General features: G+C 36.0%; 1 protein-coding gene across 4 annotated transcripts in view; it reads right to left on the reverse strand.

Annotated features, from left to right (window-relative positions):
- Positions 1-17825, reverse strand: part of UBR5 (ubiquitin protein ligase E3 component n-recognin 5) — an 85468-nt gene that overhangs the window by 27001 nt on the left and 40642 nt on the right. For 2 of the 4 annotated variants that reach the window (XM_066334361.1, XM_066334353.1), the window contains exons 13-23: positions 17569-17686; positions 16562-16746; positions 15684-15793; positions 13999-14111; positions 7297-7440; positions 7088-7199; positions 6736-6890; positions 5711-5908; positions 4361-4571; positions 3691-3735; positions 516-642 (exon numbers count right to left, since the gene is read on the reverse strand). In XM_066334361.1, the coding sequence (XP_066190458.1) occupies positions 516-642; positions 3691-3735; positions 4361-4571; positions 5711-5908; positions 6736-6890; positions 7088-7199; positions 7297-7440; positions 13999-14111; positions 15684-15793; positions 16562-16746; positions 17569-17686 (1518 nt within the window). The remainder of the gene's footprint in view (positions 1-515; positions 643-3690; positions 3736-4360; positions 4572-5710; positions 5909-6735; positions 6891-7087; positions 7200-7296; positions 7441-13998; positions 14112-15683; positions 15794-16561; positions 16747-17568; positions 17687-17825) is intronic. The other 2 variants (XM_066334378.1, XM_066334369.1) reach the window with 1 other exon arrangement.

Below are 17825 nucleotides of genomic sequence, written 5' to 3' on the forward strand. Positions count from 1 at the left end.
GAAAGGATGAAATATGGGTCTTGATAGAATTTCCTTTTACTGACTGCTTAGAATAAAATGAATCAACTTAAATTCTTCTCCAGTGGTGTTATGTTGGTGCCAGTATTATTCATCTGCTTAAGTGACGACCCCCTCAATAACTCTCCTAAAATAAGCCTGGACACCATCACAGTAGTTCTGTGATACCGAATACTTCTTGGTAAAGAACACTAGAGCTCATCCTCAAATTCCCTGTCCCCACAAGGAGGAACATTTGTACTTTACAATTGACAGACAAAGCATCAACCCCAGAGAACAGGATTAGTTTAGAAATATCCCACCATTAGTCCTCACACAAAAAAGGGTTCAAAAAACCACTAGAGCTCTAGCTTGGTGCTTAAAGAAGTGAAATCCAGTTTTAAGCTAGCAACAGATCTCCTTCTTAAACTAGACTGAAGGAAAGAATTAATAGCAAAATGGTAGTTAATACAGAAATTACCATACAGAAAACAAGAAGAAAGCATTACTCAGTTTACCTCCTGCTGCTCGATGATCCTGCCCTATTTCCTGGACCATTACTTGACACAACAGAGATTGCATTTGCAATAGCTTCCACAGCTGAGAGCCTTTCAGCAAACGTGTTCCTTTCAGAGCGCTCTGCTTCTGAAAAATTAAGAAAAGCGTCAGTGCTAAAATTTTATTTGGGAAAATTTTAAGAAAGGTGTATAAAATAAGGAATGTCCCTATTTTTTTTTTTTACATGTATAGAGACAGACTAGGTTCATAAACCAATTTTTATTTTGTACGAGTTTTCAGGCCCTATCATGTAGCCAGTTCCAGACACTTGCTGAGTCAAGGCTTCAAAAACAATGATAAAAAAACAAAGAAAAGAAAACTAATTAAATATAAACAAAAAATAACAAGGAAGGAAAAAAAATCACACAAAACCAAACAAACAAATAAAACCACCAAAACAATCAACACCAAAACACCAGACCAAGAGAACAAGAAAACAAACAACACTTCATAATGAGCATCCATGAACAATGTAAATGTGTGGATTTGTAATATTCACACTCTAGGTATGAATATGTGTAGGAGAACTGTGTTTGGACTATAAGAAGGCAGTACAATCAGTTTACACCAGAAAGAACTAGCATTTCTTCTAACATCTACAACTCTAGCAACATAACAGCTACAGGTTCTAGTCAAATTGAGGACCAAATTTTGTCAAGTGAGATACAGAACATTATTTTAAAAAACAGCCCAGGTTTTGGTACAAACTAGATGGAAAAGGAATATTTCTGAATAAAGAAAAGTATTTCCTTAAAGTGACTTTGATTGTTCTGACACGTCTCAAAGTTGCACGGGATAGTGCTCACTTTCCATTCAAAGGCTTTTCAAACTGAGAGTCACCATTCTCTGCACACTTATTTTCACCAGTGAAAAAAGCCTGGACAGTTCCCTTTTTTTTCTCCTCTATTGCTTTGGGTTTTGTTTCTTTTTTTTAAGGGGGAAGTACTATTAATACCTTTCATTCAAAGAATGAAAGAATAAGGTAATCTGATGGTGTATGTCAGCTGTTAGGATACTTTATTCTTCAAATATTTCTACTCATCACTACCCTAAGTAAAAAAGATCCTAGGTTTCGCTTGTTCACAAGCATTTGCAGGCTTCTTAGACAAAGATCACCAACTACTCAAAGCAGACAACTATTGAACAGTTAGCAGTGAGAGAATACTACTCTTGTGTCCCTCGCTACAATTTGATTTGTAGCTGAACTGCCACTGTATTTGTGCTGTACTCCTTTTTCAGACCCACTAGCTCTCTTAACTTATGACCCCTGACTTCTGGACCCCTCACAAAAGGGGTCACAGCTCTTAAGAGTGATTCCTCAAGCAATACAACCCTTCTCTGCAGCAGATGTTTCACCTGTTCTGGAGGAAGTAATCCAAATGTTCACAATTCAACTAACAAAGTTAGCATTTGGTTTTGGAGAATCATCAATTGCAGATGCTTTGGGTCTAATGGGTGCATTTGCTGTTCTATTGTCTAATGAAATCTGTCCCACTTTGGAGGGCAAAAACACTCAGTTCTTAGGAGTTCAATGACATTAGCTGAAATTTAGTATCACAACTTTTTAATGATTTCACATGCTTTGGACATTTCTTTTAGACATGCTTTTCCCAAGATCCCTTCTATGGGCAAGACTGAAGAGATATCAATTTGCAGAAACAGAGCAGCCTTCCCCCAGCTTTGCAGGTCTGGCGCCACTTCTCCTGTAATTTATGTACCATTTATCCAACATCACAGGAACTATAGCAAAACTAAGCACACAATGTGAGGAGGAAGAAAGAGGAAGAGGATAGCTTATCCCTGCCCTCAATATTTCCTTTCTGGCACTTAAGAAGAAATCTGTATGAACAAGGGTGAAGAATCTCAAGCAGGTACTAGCTCAGAAGTGGCACTACATTCTGAAATTGTTAAGAAACATCATATCTATGCGTGGGATTGAAGCCTTTTACTTCTAAATCCAACTTCTTTTACAGTTTAAGCGACAACCATGTAACTCACAGAGAGTAATTTAAGTCACCACTACCCTCCCAGATGATAAACAGAAAATAAGCTTGTCCTAATATCCATCACTAACAGTTACAGTGGATGCTAAATGTGACCAGAATCAAAAGATATGAATCTCCTTCAAGGACAAGTCTTATGAGGGGAAAAAGAGAGAGGCAGAGGAGTGTTACAAGTCTATCAGGTTTATGTTTTTCACTTTTCACAAATATAAGCTACACCCAAAGGAAGTTATTGAAAAAAAAAAATGTCAAGGTTGCAAAGACAAGCACTCAAATTAGGAAAAGTCAGATTAAATTTGCCTATGCATCCTTATTTCAACTCCCTTACGTGTTTATAGAAACACAATCTTCAGTTACACAGTCAGGTGTTGTTTGTTTATTTTGGTTTGGGTTTTTTGTTTTGGATTGTTTTGTCACCCCACCACCCTGCGCCCAGCAACAAGACCCCTGCCTCAATCAGTGCACAGGATGGACGACACACTAAAGATGAAGGGCTCTACAGAGAGCAGGCTGTTTATGCCTTGTTTGCTGCAATATTAGGGAGGGGTATAGTAAGGCAGCAATAGCTTGTGAAGAAGGGGAAACATTGTATTGTGCTTAATGCCACTGAACATCACTTTGGAAAACTGGAACCTATTTCTGCCACATCTATCAGCACACAGAACTTTGTGAAACAAGTTTTTACAGATGATCATGATACATTTTACTCATTTCTGGACACCTAAAAGGTGCCTGACTCACAGAAATAATTAACATTCACAGCACAACTAAAACTATGATTAATCCAGCTGTAGAATTCCATGTTTTGAAGTAACACCTACTCAAAATCAGGCCCTAGGCCTCTCAAACAGAATGCTCAAAATTAGTTAATAGCTTTGAATACAGAAAGACTTCAAACTAGAACAAAACTCCAAGCAAGAGATGAGAAAGCTGCACATTACCCCCATTTTATAATTAGGGATATCAGGAACAATTAAGGTCTATAAATGACTAAAATTCAATGACAGCACCATACAAAAATCCCACAAGGAAGTTCATTCATTATTCAGTGCAGGGTTTGTATGGTGTGCAAGAGTAAGGAATGGGGCCACACACTGAATGATGAGGATAAAAAGAAATATTGAATAGCTACCCATTCGGTGAGCACCGTCCATCTTGTGCACTGAATGAGGTAGTCCTGTGGAAAAAATAGTATGACGGTGTAATTAAAGACCATTTCACAATGCATACCCATGTACAGCACATGGGTAAAATTAATTCTGCCATTCCCTAATTTTTGAGTGCTTGACTTAGCAACCTTGTTCTGTTAACATGCTTTTTTACAGTATTTAACAGACATTTTAAAATGGTGTCAGTAACTGGCATTAATAGGGCGTTCTTCCACATTTCTTAATACCTATCAGTGACATAGCATTTCTAACTGAAGGTATTAACTTATACTAGAACACTTCAAAATTATTAAATACCATTTCTCAGAAATTTTACTAGTGATATAAAGGGGATACTAGTGATACAAAGGCGGAAAAATACTATTTTCATCTAAAATTAACACGTGAATGTCAAGAGTTTTTACAATCAATAAAAACAGCTTAGTGCTCTTAATTACTGAATTCTTATAAAATTGTCATAAAACCTTATGAGAGTAATAAAAATGTCTCAGCACCTTTGAAAGGCCAGGGCACATTTTAGATGCTAAATTTTAATATACCCGTATATGAAGAATGCAGCCTTTATTTCATATTTTCTTGAAAATGCATGAAAATATTATTTTCAGCTTATTTTCATTATATTGTTGAGCTCACCCTCTTCCTCTTTTGTTTCCTTGTTGCTGGTTGGAAAGCACACAGACACACAAGCATGCAGAATATTACGGTTTCCATCACATCTGTGGCCAAGGAACGTCTGCAGCATTTGTGGATTCTGATCCAAGACAACGGCTTGTTCAAGATTCATCAGGTATTGTCTGCAAGCCTCATAGTCACATCGAAGAATGTGCTGCATCAATGTTTGTTTCTGTACTCAAAAGAACAAAATATTTTAAAAATGTAAAGCATGAAAGGTAGCTATAAGCTCCATAAATACTTCTAATTTTCATCTTATTTTGAAATTAATAGGAATGTATTCATTTCCAACACTGGCTGGAAGTTAGGAGCTGCTCAGCTGCAGGAGCAGTTCAGAATATGCATCATCTCAATTATAGCACAGTTAAAAACAGTTGTGTGCATTCAGGCACAGATTCAGGCACAGACAAGCAAAAGGAACAGAGAAGCAGAAGCCATCAGGCTCACAAAAGCATTCCTTTGGCTTCACAGTTGGATTCTTAAAATTTATTACTTCCGTTTCATAGCTCCATGTAACGTGGGAAAAGTGATAGAAGTGAAAAAGCCTAAGGATCTACATGAATGAGTTCTAACCTAGTTCTTTTTAAACAAGTGATTTATGTGCTGAGAAGTGAATGTTTAGAAGCTGTTGAAGGTCTGGGAGGTTCACCCCGTATATAACAAATTTTTCCATAATGATGGAATACTACTTTGCTGTGAAATCAATCTCAGTCTAACAGGTACACAGCACCTCTGGGTGGCAGCAGAACACACAGCAGAGCTCACAAATTACTGACAAGGTTTTACAAATATGACATACAAATTCACAGCAGAACTACTCATACAACATCACTGACAAGGACAGAACGCTACAGGTGATTCAAGTGAAATAACCTTTACTTTCCTCTCCCAGTTTTCTAGTGCATGCTCCAAACAGATAATAAAAAAAATAAAATTAAAAGGAAATTTCATCCTCAGGGATCCAACCAAAACAAGTTGTTGGATCTCTGAGTAAAACTGTGCATCCATAAGACAAATGAAATTGCAGTGTTAGCAGATATAAAAAGGTAACCATTTCAAAATCAATGATGAAAAAACCCTTACTAATTAAAGCCTGATACAGAAGTCATGCACCCCCCATAAAGAATCACCTTACTTGGCAAATTTGTTTGTGTTTTCGTGTTTCTAAGAGAATCCCCAGTTGAAATTAGCTTCTTTCAAATAGTGAAAATACAAATCAGTATCTAAACATGAAGCTGCTTTAAGCATAACTTCATAAATGCAAGAGAAAAAATAAGCATATAATTCGGTAGCAGAGAAAAAGTATTTTACCTCAACAGCCATAATGATAATAGCAGCTTTCTTTTTGATGGTCGAGTTAGCAGGAAGATTTGTTAAGGAATGAACACCCATTCCAAGACTACTAATAGGTGGAAGATCAAGCCAGTCAGGGTCTCGTATCCCACCCATACAATCTTTTGCCATTGGATAGATTGTACCATTTCCATCTCTAAGAATAACAGGAGATTCCTACATTTGGAAGAAAGAAGTTTCATTACTAAGCCTCCACAATTTATAAATATTATTCTTCCCAAAAGGTCCAGTTCTTGACTGCCAACAATTACAACAGCTTACCCAAGATTCTCATTTATGTTATTGACCCCTATCATTAAAGTGGTGCAACATAAGATAAGAAATTCCCTTTTGCAAATGCCTGAAATGTGTTTAACTTAATAAATATTACTAAAAGTATCTTCCTCATACATTCATTAACTAACATTACCAGTGAAACAAACAGTACTTATACTTTTAGCTTACTTAAATGCTCCAAGTAAAGTTGAATATATTGAAATGACACATTCTAATTCAATTATTTTGCAAAAAAATGTTTCTTTCAATTATTCTAAACAAAGTATACCATGTTTGTGGAAGAGTGGCATGAAACCTCAATCATTTTTAGTGGATCTGAACTTTCAGTCAATTACAGAATAACTTTTTTTTGTTAATATTTCCATTTATTCTCACGAGTGGATTTATATCTAAAATATAGCTAGATCACATTCCAAGATGCAGCTAGATAGCAAGTTGCTACTAATCCAAAAACCATTCTGTCACCTTCTTTCCCCTTTTTTAAGATTCAAGGTATAGTTTAAGTAAGATGTGCTTAGGTAAGTTGATTGCTATTCCTCTTGTGCCATGAAAATATAAAGGTAGCAGCAAGTTTTTCATAATCTGTTTGAAAAAATATTTCTTTGCCAGATTTTGGAAAAGTCTTACAGAAGGCTGTACCATCTCATTCAAAGATGACAGAAGTGAAGTGCAGTGAGGTTAAATGATTAAGACACAAAACCACAAACCTGTCCAGCTGTAAAGATAGCAACACTTCTCTCATTCTGGCCCAGGAATGCAATGCTGCTGGTAGGGAAATTATTTTCCTGTTCAGCCTTTCCTGTGGCAAGGTCAAATATGCAGTATCGAACCCAGTTCCCAGTTTTCAGAACAGCATGCACTCCTTCAATGACACATGAAAAAAAAAGTTGATGTGTTTTATGGATGGTATCCAGTCTAACTAAAGCACTTTCAAGAAATTGCTGATATCAGTGGAAGCACCTGTTGATGTCATTTTGAAAGCAGGTGTTTTTCACTTAGATGAGAAACAGGTAATAAAGGAACCAACAGATTTGGACTCATGGGGTAAGTCCTACTTACCTTTTGAATCTACATTTACTGCCAGGATCTCTGTTTTTTCAGGAATACACAGTTTTTTGGGTGTTCTTTGAAAACAGTCAGGAACTTTTGGAGTTCCGCCAGTTTTTACAACCTGAAAACAGATGGAAAATTTTAAGCTGAAATTAAGCACACACTGTGCTGACACTTCAAAATACTGATTGTTTACTCCGTATTTCACAAACACATACCTGCAGTTCATCTATTCTGAGCAGCCTACAGTCTTGGAGGAGAGAGGAAGGATCAGGATCGGAATTAGAACTGCTCTGACAGTTTGCATTATTGGAGGTGCCTGGAAATTTCACAGCAACATATGCACCATCCACTTTTAGCACCTACAGGAAGAACACATGAGAGCTTTACCAAAAGGCTGAAGAGAAACTGATTTGCTTCAAAATAAACTACACCTTTTTCAGGGAGAAGAAAAAATATACAATATCCAGTGATAAAATTGCATAGCTTTTGGTCATTAGCCTTGTCATTTTCCTAAAATCACTAAAATTTGAAAACCTTGGATTTCCTAATGACTTTATAAGCATCTCGAATCATATAAAGGTCCCTCCATTTCAACTTCCTACATGCAACAGGAGCCAACATCAACTGACTAGAGATGTTCCTACTGGTACTCCCCAGGTCCCTTTCCAACTTCCATCTCCTGGAAACAGCAGAACAACTTCATGTTTAATAGTCTAGATAGACCTTTCTCTTATTAATTTGTGCTATCACTTTTGGAAATAAACACTATTCTTGTGGCAATGAATTCCAAACATTAGCCAACAATTCAACAACAACAAGGTTTACACAGAGTCTCCTTCTTTAAGTGCCCATTAGCTCTCATACTAGATGATCAAGGAAAAAACTTTTTTTGGCCCCTGAAAATTTTCAGTGCTCTTTCCTCAACAGGACTGTACACACTGGAGGAAAGACCTGTTAGTTTATGGGTCTAGTACTTGTTCTGGACACTCAATGATCAAGTTCTCCACTCAGTCTCTTCGGACTGAAGGATACTGTCAAGTGTATCCACATGTTCTTCATGTGTGTGTTGGCCCCCAAGGAAACAGAAGCTATTGAACCCTACATTGACAAGGGCATTTCTAAGACCACATGCCTCTCTAGAGTTGCTGCCACGCATATCTAATCAGAACTATCAAAACAGGATTCCTTGACACAGGCAGAAGGGGGGTGGGGAAAGAACAGACAATGTTTTAATTATGAGCAGAAATAAGAACTTTGTATGCTCTCAGTCTTGATCAAAACTAGACAGAAGGAACCATGTCTTTAAGAAGCCCTAATTTCTCAACAGTTTCTACACTGAAAATGTTTAACAAAGGTCTAGATGTAACCAACCTTATCTAAAAGGTCTCCAGCAATAAAAAACATGTGTCAAAGTTTCAAGATACTGTATGTAAGAAACATCCAGGCACTTTCATGTTTTCTCCCAATTTCTCTAGCTAAGTGCAGCCTATCAAGTGCACTAGAGAAAATGATAAACTGACAAACCTTAAAGCATTAGCAGACTTTTTTTGTAACAAAGATTACTGTGGATAGTTACAGCAGTTGCTCCCTATATGCTGAAACTTCGCTCTAGAAGCAGAATTTTAAGTTCTAGTAGTATAGCATCACTGATAGCTGTAAGAATACTACCCCAAAAAATTCAAAATTCAAGACAGAGTCGAAAGATTCGCAAACATTAACCATCATCTGAACTACACAACAAGAGATTTCTATTGAGATTGACAAGACAACTCTCTAGACAAAAACTGTGGTTTAATTAAAAAAAAGTTTATTCCATGTACATTTAGATGTTTCTAAGATAATCAGACTAATTTATAAGACTGTAATCACATGCCAGTAGTTCAATCACAGCTTCTAGTCCAACATGTAAAACCTCTTTCTTTTTTCTTAAATTACTAAATGTTGCTACAAGAACTTTATAAACTTGGGCTGCTTTCTGATGGAAGCACACTTAAAAAAAAGGTACAATTCCTCAATCTTTAACATATCCTATTACCATATTGGAAAGGTTTTTACTGCATGCTTTCTGGCTTCTCTTAAGTGTTATCAGCTACATCATTTCTCACTTATATCACTTCTGAGGTGTTCAGAGAAATGATGACAGGTTTTAAGTGCTGGAATTCTTATGGCATCCACGTGACAAATCTTTCTTCTTTCCCATTCTCAAGGAAAAGCATGTATCTCTAAAAACTGGAAAATATGCTTATTAAGACTTTGCTAAGAAGATAATCAACTCTCCAAACTAAAATCAGCTCTTTAGTTAAAGTTACTACTACAGCTCTTGGTTGTTATACAGACAGAAAATAAAACTATCCCCTGACGTAGTGAGCAATGAGCTTGAGTGAAGCATTTGATAGCAATTGTAGATAGAAAGCTCCAAAGTAAAGATATGGCATAATGAGCCAGCACCAAACAAGATAAAATATGCAGCATAAACACTCCTCATTAATTGAATTTATGTAAGTCCAAGATAATTGAAAAACTCAAAATAAAATGCAATAACTTGAAGGATTGAGATGCTTTAGCTTACAGAACTAATGTACTGCTGATACGGCTAATGCCGAAGTTTCACCAATTAGAAACAAGCATTTTACATAACTACATATAAAATATGTGCCTTACTAGGACTTTAATTAACAGAATGAATTGAATGAAAAAAGCAAGCAAGGAAACAGAAAATCGAAGAATTTTTTCTGAAAAGCAGAATACCTTTTTAGTGCATTTTCAACTACAAGATAACGACACCTGGTCTTTTTAATGGAATAAAAAAAAATTATTTGAGAAACTAAAAGATGAACACAGTTGTTAACATCTTTATCCTTACTATCAACCCACTTCCACAGTCCCTAACACCAGAATGTCACTGGAAACCATTGAATCTTTCTCTCTCCAGAATCACCACATTCTTTCTCAAAACACAGCAGCAGAAGACCAGAGAAAAATTTTTTTTTTTACCTTTCCTATCCAATTTTCTCCTATAATCCTATAATTTTCCTATCCAATCTTCTTTTTCAAATGGAAGAAATTTTATCACACAAAGGCTTCTATCTCTATCCCAAAGGTAGGATGAACACCTTTAAAGAAACACTGACACAATTTTTAAAAATACTCAACTTTGAAAGATTATAAACAGATTCCTAAAAGGGAGTGAGTAACTCTTGTAGGGCAAGATCCATTCTGAGCTTTTTCAATTTATCCTTCTCATTGGAAGGCTTCAATCTCAGACAAGAATCAAAGGAAAAAAAACAAGTTCAAGTGACTGACTGAAATAATGCAATACATAGTAAGAACAAACTACTCAATCTAAATTTATGTTTTACAAAATTCCTAGGAGCTGATAGGCTTTCTGGGTGTAGGAACTGAAAAACTGGTAATACACAGGATTCTCACCTGGTTGAGGATAACTTTGATGACCAGAAGCAGTTTGGGGAGGCCTTGGACACTGCCAATGGAAAGCCTCAGACCAAAACGAACCGCAGCTGCCAAAGAAGAAAAAAGCAGCTCCAACCCAGGTTCCCCATCCCTCTGTTCTAGCAGCGGTTTCAGACACCATTTAAGCCATTTCAGAAGAGATCCAGAAGCTAATGTGGTTAAGTAGAATATCCCAAAGCACATGGGATCAACAGAAAAAAGCTTTTATCCCTCTGATACCAGTGAGCAGTAACAAAGGCTTATTTCAGCCCATATTTTTTCTCAACAGCACTAAAAGAACACTTCATCAGACTTCTCACCAGCACAGACAAGAGGTGGGACAAGTGCCAGGCTATTTCAATCCATCAGTCTTCCATTAGGTAGATAATCCTGGAATGATTACGTCTTTCATCTAGTGACAGACTTGGAGGAATAAAGGCTTAATTTTGTTCCAAGGCATGAAGGATTTAAATTGAAATGAGACTGGAAGGTAATAAATTCCAAGGAGCAAGGAGATGACTAACTACAAGAGTGTATCTAGCAGACATGCATTCTTAAGTTCTCTCAAGACCACTCCAGTGTAAGAACTTCGCACTCTAATCACACTCTCTGGTCATTCACTGCTTTGGCATCATCTGAAATCCACACTTACAAAGCAGTGTGTAAAATGCAGGTTGCACAATCTGCTGGTATCAGAATGATCACAAACACTCATCTTGGAACACTCAGAGAGAGCTGTTACATCATCAACTATGTGCCCAGAGAGACACAAGTACTCTAGAAGTCAACACCTTCTACCTTGCCCACCATTCAACAGAGCACAGCAGGAGTCGAGGAATGATTTTAAACAAACATTTTTTAGAGACACCATGGAGCTGCTGCATACATCCAAAAGCATGGGGACATAAAATTTCTAGAAACAAAACCATGTCAGGAACACAGGCTGCACATGAGTAAAAATGAAGGCCTTCCTTTCCTATCTCTGAATTCCACTTCCTGAAGACTAAGTGAAATTTTTTCTTTCTGTGTAAAACAAAGAATTATATAAATAATTTTAAAAGGTGGCAAACATTTTGACGGAAGCATATGGCTACTACAGCTTAATTAATTTTATTTTAAAGAATATAAATGTTCAAACTTCCAGATGCTCTTGCAGATAATAGGATAAAAATAATTGCCTTATTCCTCTTACTCCTTCAAATCTGAATCATTACATTAAGCAAGATTTTTAGCCTCAGAAATCAATTAGTTTATTGCAATTGATTTCATATTGTGCTCAAAAAATATCCACCAAATTACCAGTGTGTATTTCTCAAAGATGCCCAAGTATTCACGTGCTCCACAACCATGTATTTTACTGGGTGACAGCACTTGGAGAGAAGTGAAGTGTTGCTCCATTGCACCACACTTTCTAACATCAAGTTCTTAAAACTCAAAGAAGTTTCAAAGCCTTTCCACTTTTCTGAAACACTAAGGCTAACATGTTCCCATGTTACACTGGCATAGTATATTCTCATGCAAGATGCTCATGCCACTGAAGCCACCTGTAACAATACATCAAAGATGTGACTTTTCAGATTGTCAGTCAGTAAACAGAAGACCATGGAAGACCAAATTAATGTATATCTGGGTGGACTGTAAAAAGGCAGAATTTCTTAACCCATGAAGTCCTAAGAGCCCAAACCCATCTGTTTTTGCAGTCTGAACCTCTGTGCACACACATTCAAAAATTATGGATACAATAGTCAGATTATTCAAAATTTAAATCCTCTTTGTACTTAATTCAGCTCAAAACAAGCTCAATTACAAATGTTACTGTTTCAGAATGAACAAAGTTACTCTGGAGCCTGTAGGAGAAAACTGCCAAGGCTAAGTCTTCTGCAGTCTAAGATGCCTCTGGTTGTTCTTCATACAATCATACAACTGATCCAAATTACAAACAGAACAGATAACAGATAAGGCTTAAACTTGTTTATTGCCTTGTAATAAACAGCATTTCTGACTTTAACCTGGACACCACCAGGCAAAAAAATAATTATTATTTTTCTGCTGGATTCTACCTAAAGTATTAGAAAAAGCTATAAAGATAAAGTATTACAAAACCATAACAGAAAAAACATGAATGGCAGTATACATCACTGATAAAGGACAGCATGCTTTATGAAGGAAAACAAGCATTTTTGCCATAAACAACTGATCTAGCACTTAGCACCTGTAACTCTGTTCAGAAGACATGCCACTTACTGATTCTTACTACCTGAAAATATAAACAAAAAAATTCAAGCTCTTTTATATTGATTATAGTAGTTCCTGATGCAATGCACAGACATCTTTGCAACTGTATACAGAAATAGTAGAACAGTCTCTGTACTGAAAATCTTAGGATCTAAAACAAGAAGGACAGATAAGGGCAAGAGGGACTCTCCCAAAGACAGTATAAGAGGAAAACAATGATTTCAGTAACTTCAACTAGATATCAAAATCTTATTTACAAAAATTGAAGTGTTACAATGAACTAAGTTGTTCCATATTCCCTTCTGCAGAAATGACCTAAATTTGATAATGAAAATTCATTGTGAGCTTGCTCCTTTCAAAGATACTACTCAAGGCAAATCTTACACTGCCACACAAGTAAATCCCTTAGGGATGCAAGTAAAATAATTCTTACTAACTTCAGCTGCCTTCTGTTGGACAGTTATTGATCCTCTTCTGATAACATTTCTTTTTTTAATTTTCTATGAATCAAGTAGAAAGCAATCCAATCTTCCTTTTGAGGAAAATCTTATTGGTTTTCTCATTGCTTTAATTTTTGAAAAGCATACCAGAGAACTGTCTAAAGGACCTAATCCCTGCTAACATCACACAACAGTGTCAAAGAAGAAAAAGAAGTATTTTTCCTCTATATGGCTCTTCAGTCAGAGCAAAGGTTTTATTAAAGAAGAAATGAAAACATTACAAGGATTATACAAAGAGATTTGCTGGAGTAATGAATCAAATAACCTTATAATCATATTAATGAAGCATGTAATTTCTAACAAAAATGGTTTTGCTCTTTGGTTGCCAGAACCTAAGATTCATCCAAATATTCTACCTATATGTATGTAAAAGTCAGTCATAACAGGTGGAATCCTTCACAACCTCATTGGACATGTGAGAGTCATTGCTCAAGATAACAAAACAGTATTTTGGATAAAACCACATCTGCTTTTCTTAATATTCCGGTTCTACTTAAAAAACCAGAATTTTTTGAGATTTATTAGGTTTAACTCACAACACACCTGCTCTATTACTATCACTATGTTATGGACAAAAATAAACACAGCTAAATTCATACTCATCAGAAACACTCTCTAGCATATCCCCAAAAAATATGATTTTTTTAAACTGTTATCTTATCTAAAAGAAAAACCTTTTTTTCCCCCCTCCCCAAAAACAGTGGGAAAATGTATTTTAGATTTTAGACAAACCTTGCCAACAGGAACATTCTTAACATCTTCCACAAAGACAACTTCCCTCAGAGACCACTGTTCTTCATTCACTTTCTCCTCCTCTTTCGGGGCAGGAGTAGATCGTCGTCGCTCTGAGACAAAAAAGTTATTACCAAAAAGAAAGACCTGACATCCTTAATCAAAGCATCAAAATACAATGTTCAGTAAATGGCAAACCTTTCCCTCCAAAACATTATCAGCAGTCAAATGTAGAAATTAACAAGCAGTTAACAAGAATACAGCCTTAAGAGTCAGAGTTATCTAACAAGTATATCATGTCACTTTCATGGTTTTCTATGGATTTGGAACTAATGAAGCCTACATAACAAGCAAAGCAATTTTTAAAGGTATTTCAGAAAAGTAATAAGACTACATTTTTTTTTTAAATTTTAAATAATACAGTTACTAGAATCCAAACAATTAAAATACAAGGAACAAGCCCTGTATTGGTAGGGCTCACATACTCATGCTGAGAGTAAAATGACTGACACTGTGAGACCATTCAGTCATCCCTGACACAGTGCTTTATATCAACCTTACAAATCTTGGCAAACTTCTGGAAGAATAGCAAATGAGGCAGAAAATAACTATTTGGGCTAATGGCAACTTCAATAGAGTTAGACTTGCTGCAGACCACACTCAGAATCAAATCTAAATACATAACATGGCTAAATTAACACTGACAAGAACTTTTAATCTTCCAAGTTGAGTATGTAGTGTAATCAATACTATCAACATATTTAAAGTAAGAAGCAGAGAACTTCTAAGCTAATTGCACAGTTAACTTCAAACACTAGTTCAAAAGCCATGGCAAAGCTGTAGTCAGTAGAAAATTACAGCTGCATGAACTGCAAAAGAAATCAATAGTAAAAAGACTTCTAGTAAAATTAGTGAGTACTGCAGATCTGAGCAGATGAGATTCTCAGTCACTGCACAAGGCCGTCTGAGTCTTTAGGTCAATGCTTCTTGAAACTGCAGTTTGTGAACAATTAGAAAAAAAAGCTGCAGTGAGAAGATTTCTCCAAATGATGGCATTATAATTACATTTTATAAATTTTTGTGTTTAACTTGAGAGAAAAAACTGCTTAAGGAATCCAGTTACACAAATTTGGATGTCACCTTTCAGGTTTTTTAAGCACAACTTGTACTATGAAACTTCCCTGACTGCTTTTGTAAGTTAGTAAAAAATATCTCGTTTGAGACATTTTCTGTAAGAGATTCATACTGCTTTCTGCATTGACTTCCTACAAGGCAAGCTGTTCAGCAGCAGCTTAACCTTTAAAGAAGTTTTCCAAAACAAGTTCAACTTCTGAGCTGCAAAGAAACTCATTATCACACTGCAATTAAAAATAAATTTACCTTCAGAATTTCCTCTTGATCACCTCCTGAAAGATACTTTTGATTCTGGGAACTGTTATGCTTGTGCAGAGACACTTTACATCAAGGAGTCACTGCTTATACATTTAGTTAACACTGACAATTCACAGATTATTCAAAGTCTATTACAAAAGCCTTTATCTATATTGCAGTACAGACTGAAAGACCAAAGGATTCTGAAATTAGTACAGAATCACCGTAGACCTGCCTTTTATGGAAACATCTATACAGTTAATGGAAACATCTGTACAGTTACTAAAGTTTACTCTGAGGTACACATTACTTACTATATGGCATTGATGCACTGCTTGCTATTGAAGATGCATCACTACAAGTGGAAGCTGGGGATGGTGGAGGACCCATCTCAGTTTTCACTGGTTCCTGTTTGCTTTCAGGTCTAGAATAAAAGTTAGTACTTAGAATGAAGGAAGAAAAAAGTGAAATCTTTTCTGTGACAATGGACAAAGAGACAGTGTATCCCAGCATTGTTCCTTTAATAATACCATACAGAAGTAACTCCACACTTGTGAACAACCACCCTTAACTGACAAGGTGATAAATCTTGAAGTTGGGGATAGTGCAATGCTGCTTAATCAGGGATTGGCTTTTTAACATTAACTGAGCACAGATACACTACTACAGAAAATAAACATGATGAGGTTCATTTGAGGAAAGAAAGTTATTAGCTTTATACAGTAACCTGAAACTCCGGAAATGCTAAACATTTTTAAGCTTTACTTGAAATTGTTTAAATCTGTTTTAAGAAACATTTAAATGGCAACTGCCAACCCCCAACATTTTTTTTCCAAAGGGGCTGAAACAGATCTTTTTAATTTCATGAAGAGCCAGGAAACAGCTGGTTCCATTTTCAACTATTAAAATACAAAATCTTAGAAACTTTATGAAACACTGTAGGCCAAACTTTCATTTAATACTCCTCCTGCATTTCACATGTACACAGTGCTTTCACATAAGTGAGACACCTCTCCTGCACTGAGCATTTCTGCACATCTAGCCAAGTTTACAAGAAACCTAGTACCTTATAAAGACGGCAAAATTTTCAAAATTATAAAAATCTGACCTTCCTTTTCCATTATTACACCCCAGTTCAAGAGAGTGTAAAATAAACAATCTGTGTGTATGAACACGTGTTCCCCACACTTACTTTGCCTCTGTTGTTTTGCTGGCTTTCTCCATGCTCTTCAAGCTCTCAGGGGACCGAAGCTGAAAGCGACAGCTGTCATTCATGTTCCAAACAGATTCCATTAGCACACCAACTTTAGGAATTCCAGCACTGATTGAAAAAGCAACTGCTCCAGCATGATAGAGGGGGTTATTTCTTAAACACACCTACAGATAGAAATATTTATTTCTATGAGAAAAATGAACTCTACTGAGAGAAATCATACGTACATTATTTTCTTGATGGCATATGTAGTAGTCAAAATAGAAAACTTAGAGAATCAGGTAAAGAGGAAAGCCAGCATTATGTACACAAAAAGAAGCTGTTGTGCAATTCACAGCTGAAAGCAACAGCTTTAGCAATGAAACTGTTCAACATATAATATTTATGTGCTCAACCACAAAAGGAACAATTAATTCAATAACAGAGACTCATCACAGCGTCAGTTAGAATGGTCTTGGAACCAAAAGAAATGTGCTCCTTGGGAAAGAGCTGCTTTGTCTCATATTAATTCTAATACTAATAAAAAATATCCCCTGTACTTCTTATTAGCCTTTTTGGCAAAGGCTTCAAACCAAACGTCTACCACACTGCATAAACAAATCAAACCCAGACATTAATACTGTAAGCATTTAAATACCTAATTATTTACAAAGCTATTTGTTCTATTGGGAATTGAATTTCTATACCTACTTTATCTCAAAATATAGAATCAATAGGTAAGTTAAAACTACTTTGCATGAGTACAGCTCATTCTTCTGTGCAGCAAGTCATACTTGTACAACAGTAAACACCAACAGAACACAGCCCCTTACAGCCTTATAATTCAAACATACTATTTTAATTTCACATTATTACTATCACTTCTGTGCATAACTTTTTGTGCTAATTAATTTTGTTGTGGTTTTTTTTTTTTTTTTTTTTTAAGAGCACATTGTAAACTTATCATACAGCATGGTAAAAGTGCCACGGGTGACAGCTGTACTTGCCTGGGTTCCAACAGTTATGTTTGGCATAGAGGAAATACCAGCACTAGACTTCGGCTTTTTGTTTTTTGCTCTGGCCTTTTCCAGCATTTTCTTCCTTTGGCTGAAAGGAACTACACCCCTGTGGAAAAATGCATGTTATTTTAAAAAGGCTGTGAAAGAAAACCTTTGTTCAGTACTTTGAATAGTTTATTCCTTCTGCTTAATGTAATCATGAGCAAACATTCAAGTGTGTGTGCCACCTTCTCCAAAATCACTAA

This window comes from Sylvia atricapilla, chromosome 1, assembly GCF_009819655.1.
Source record: "Sylvia atricapilla isolate bSylAtr1 chromosome 1, bSylAtr1.pri, whole genome shotgun sequence".
Lineage (NCBI taxonomy): Eukaryota > Metazoa > Chordata > Aves > Passeriformes > Sylviidae > Sylvia > Sylvia atricapilla.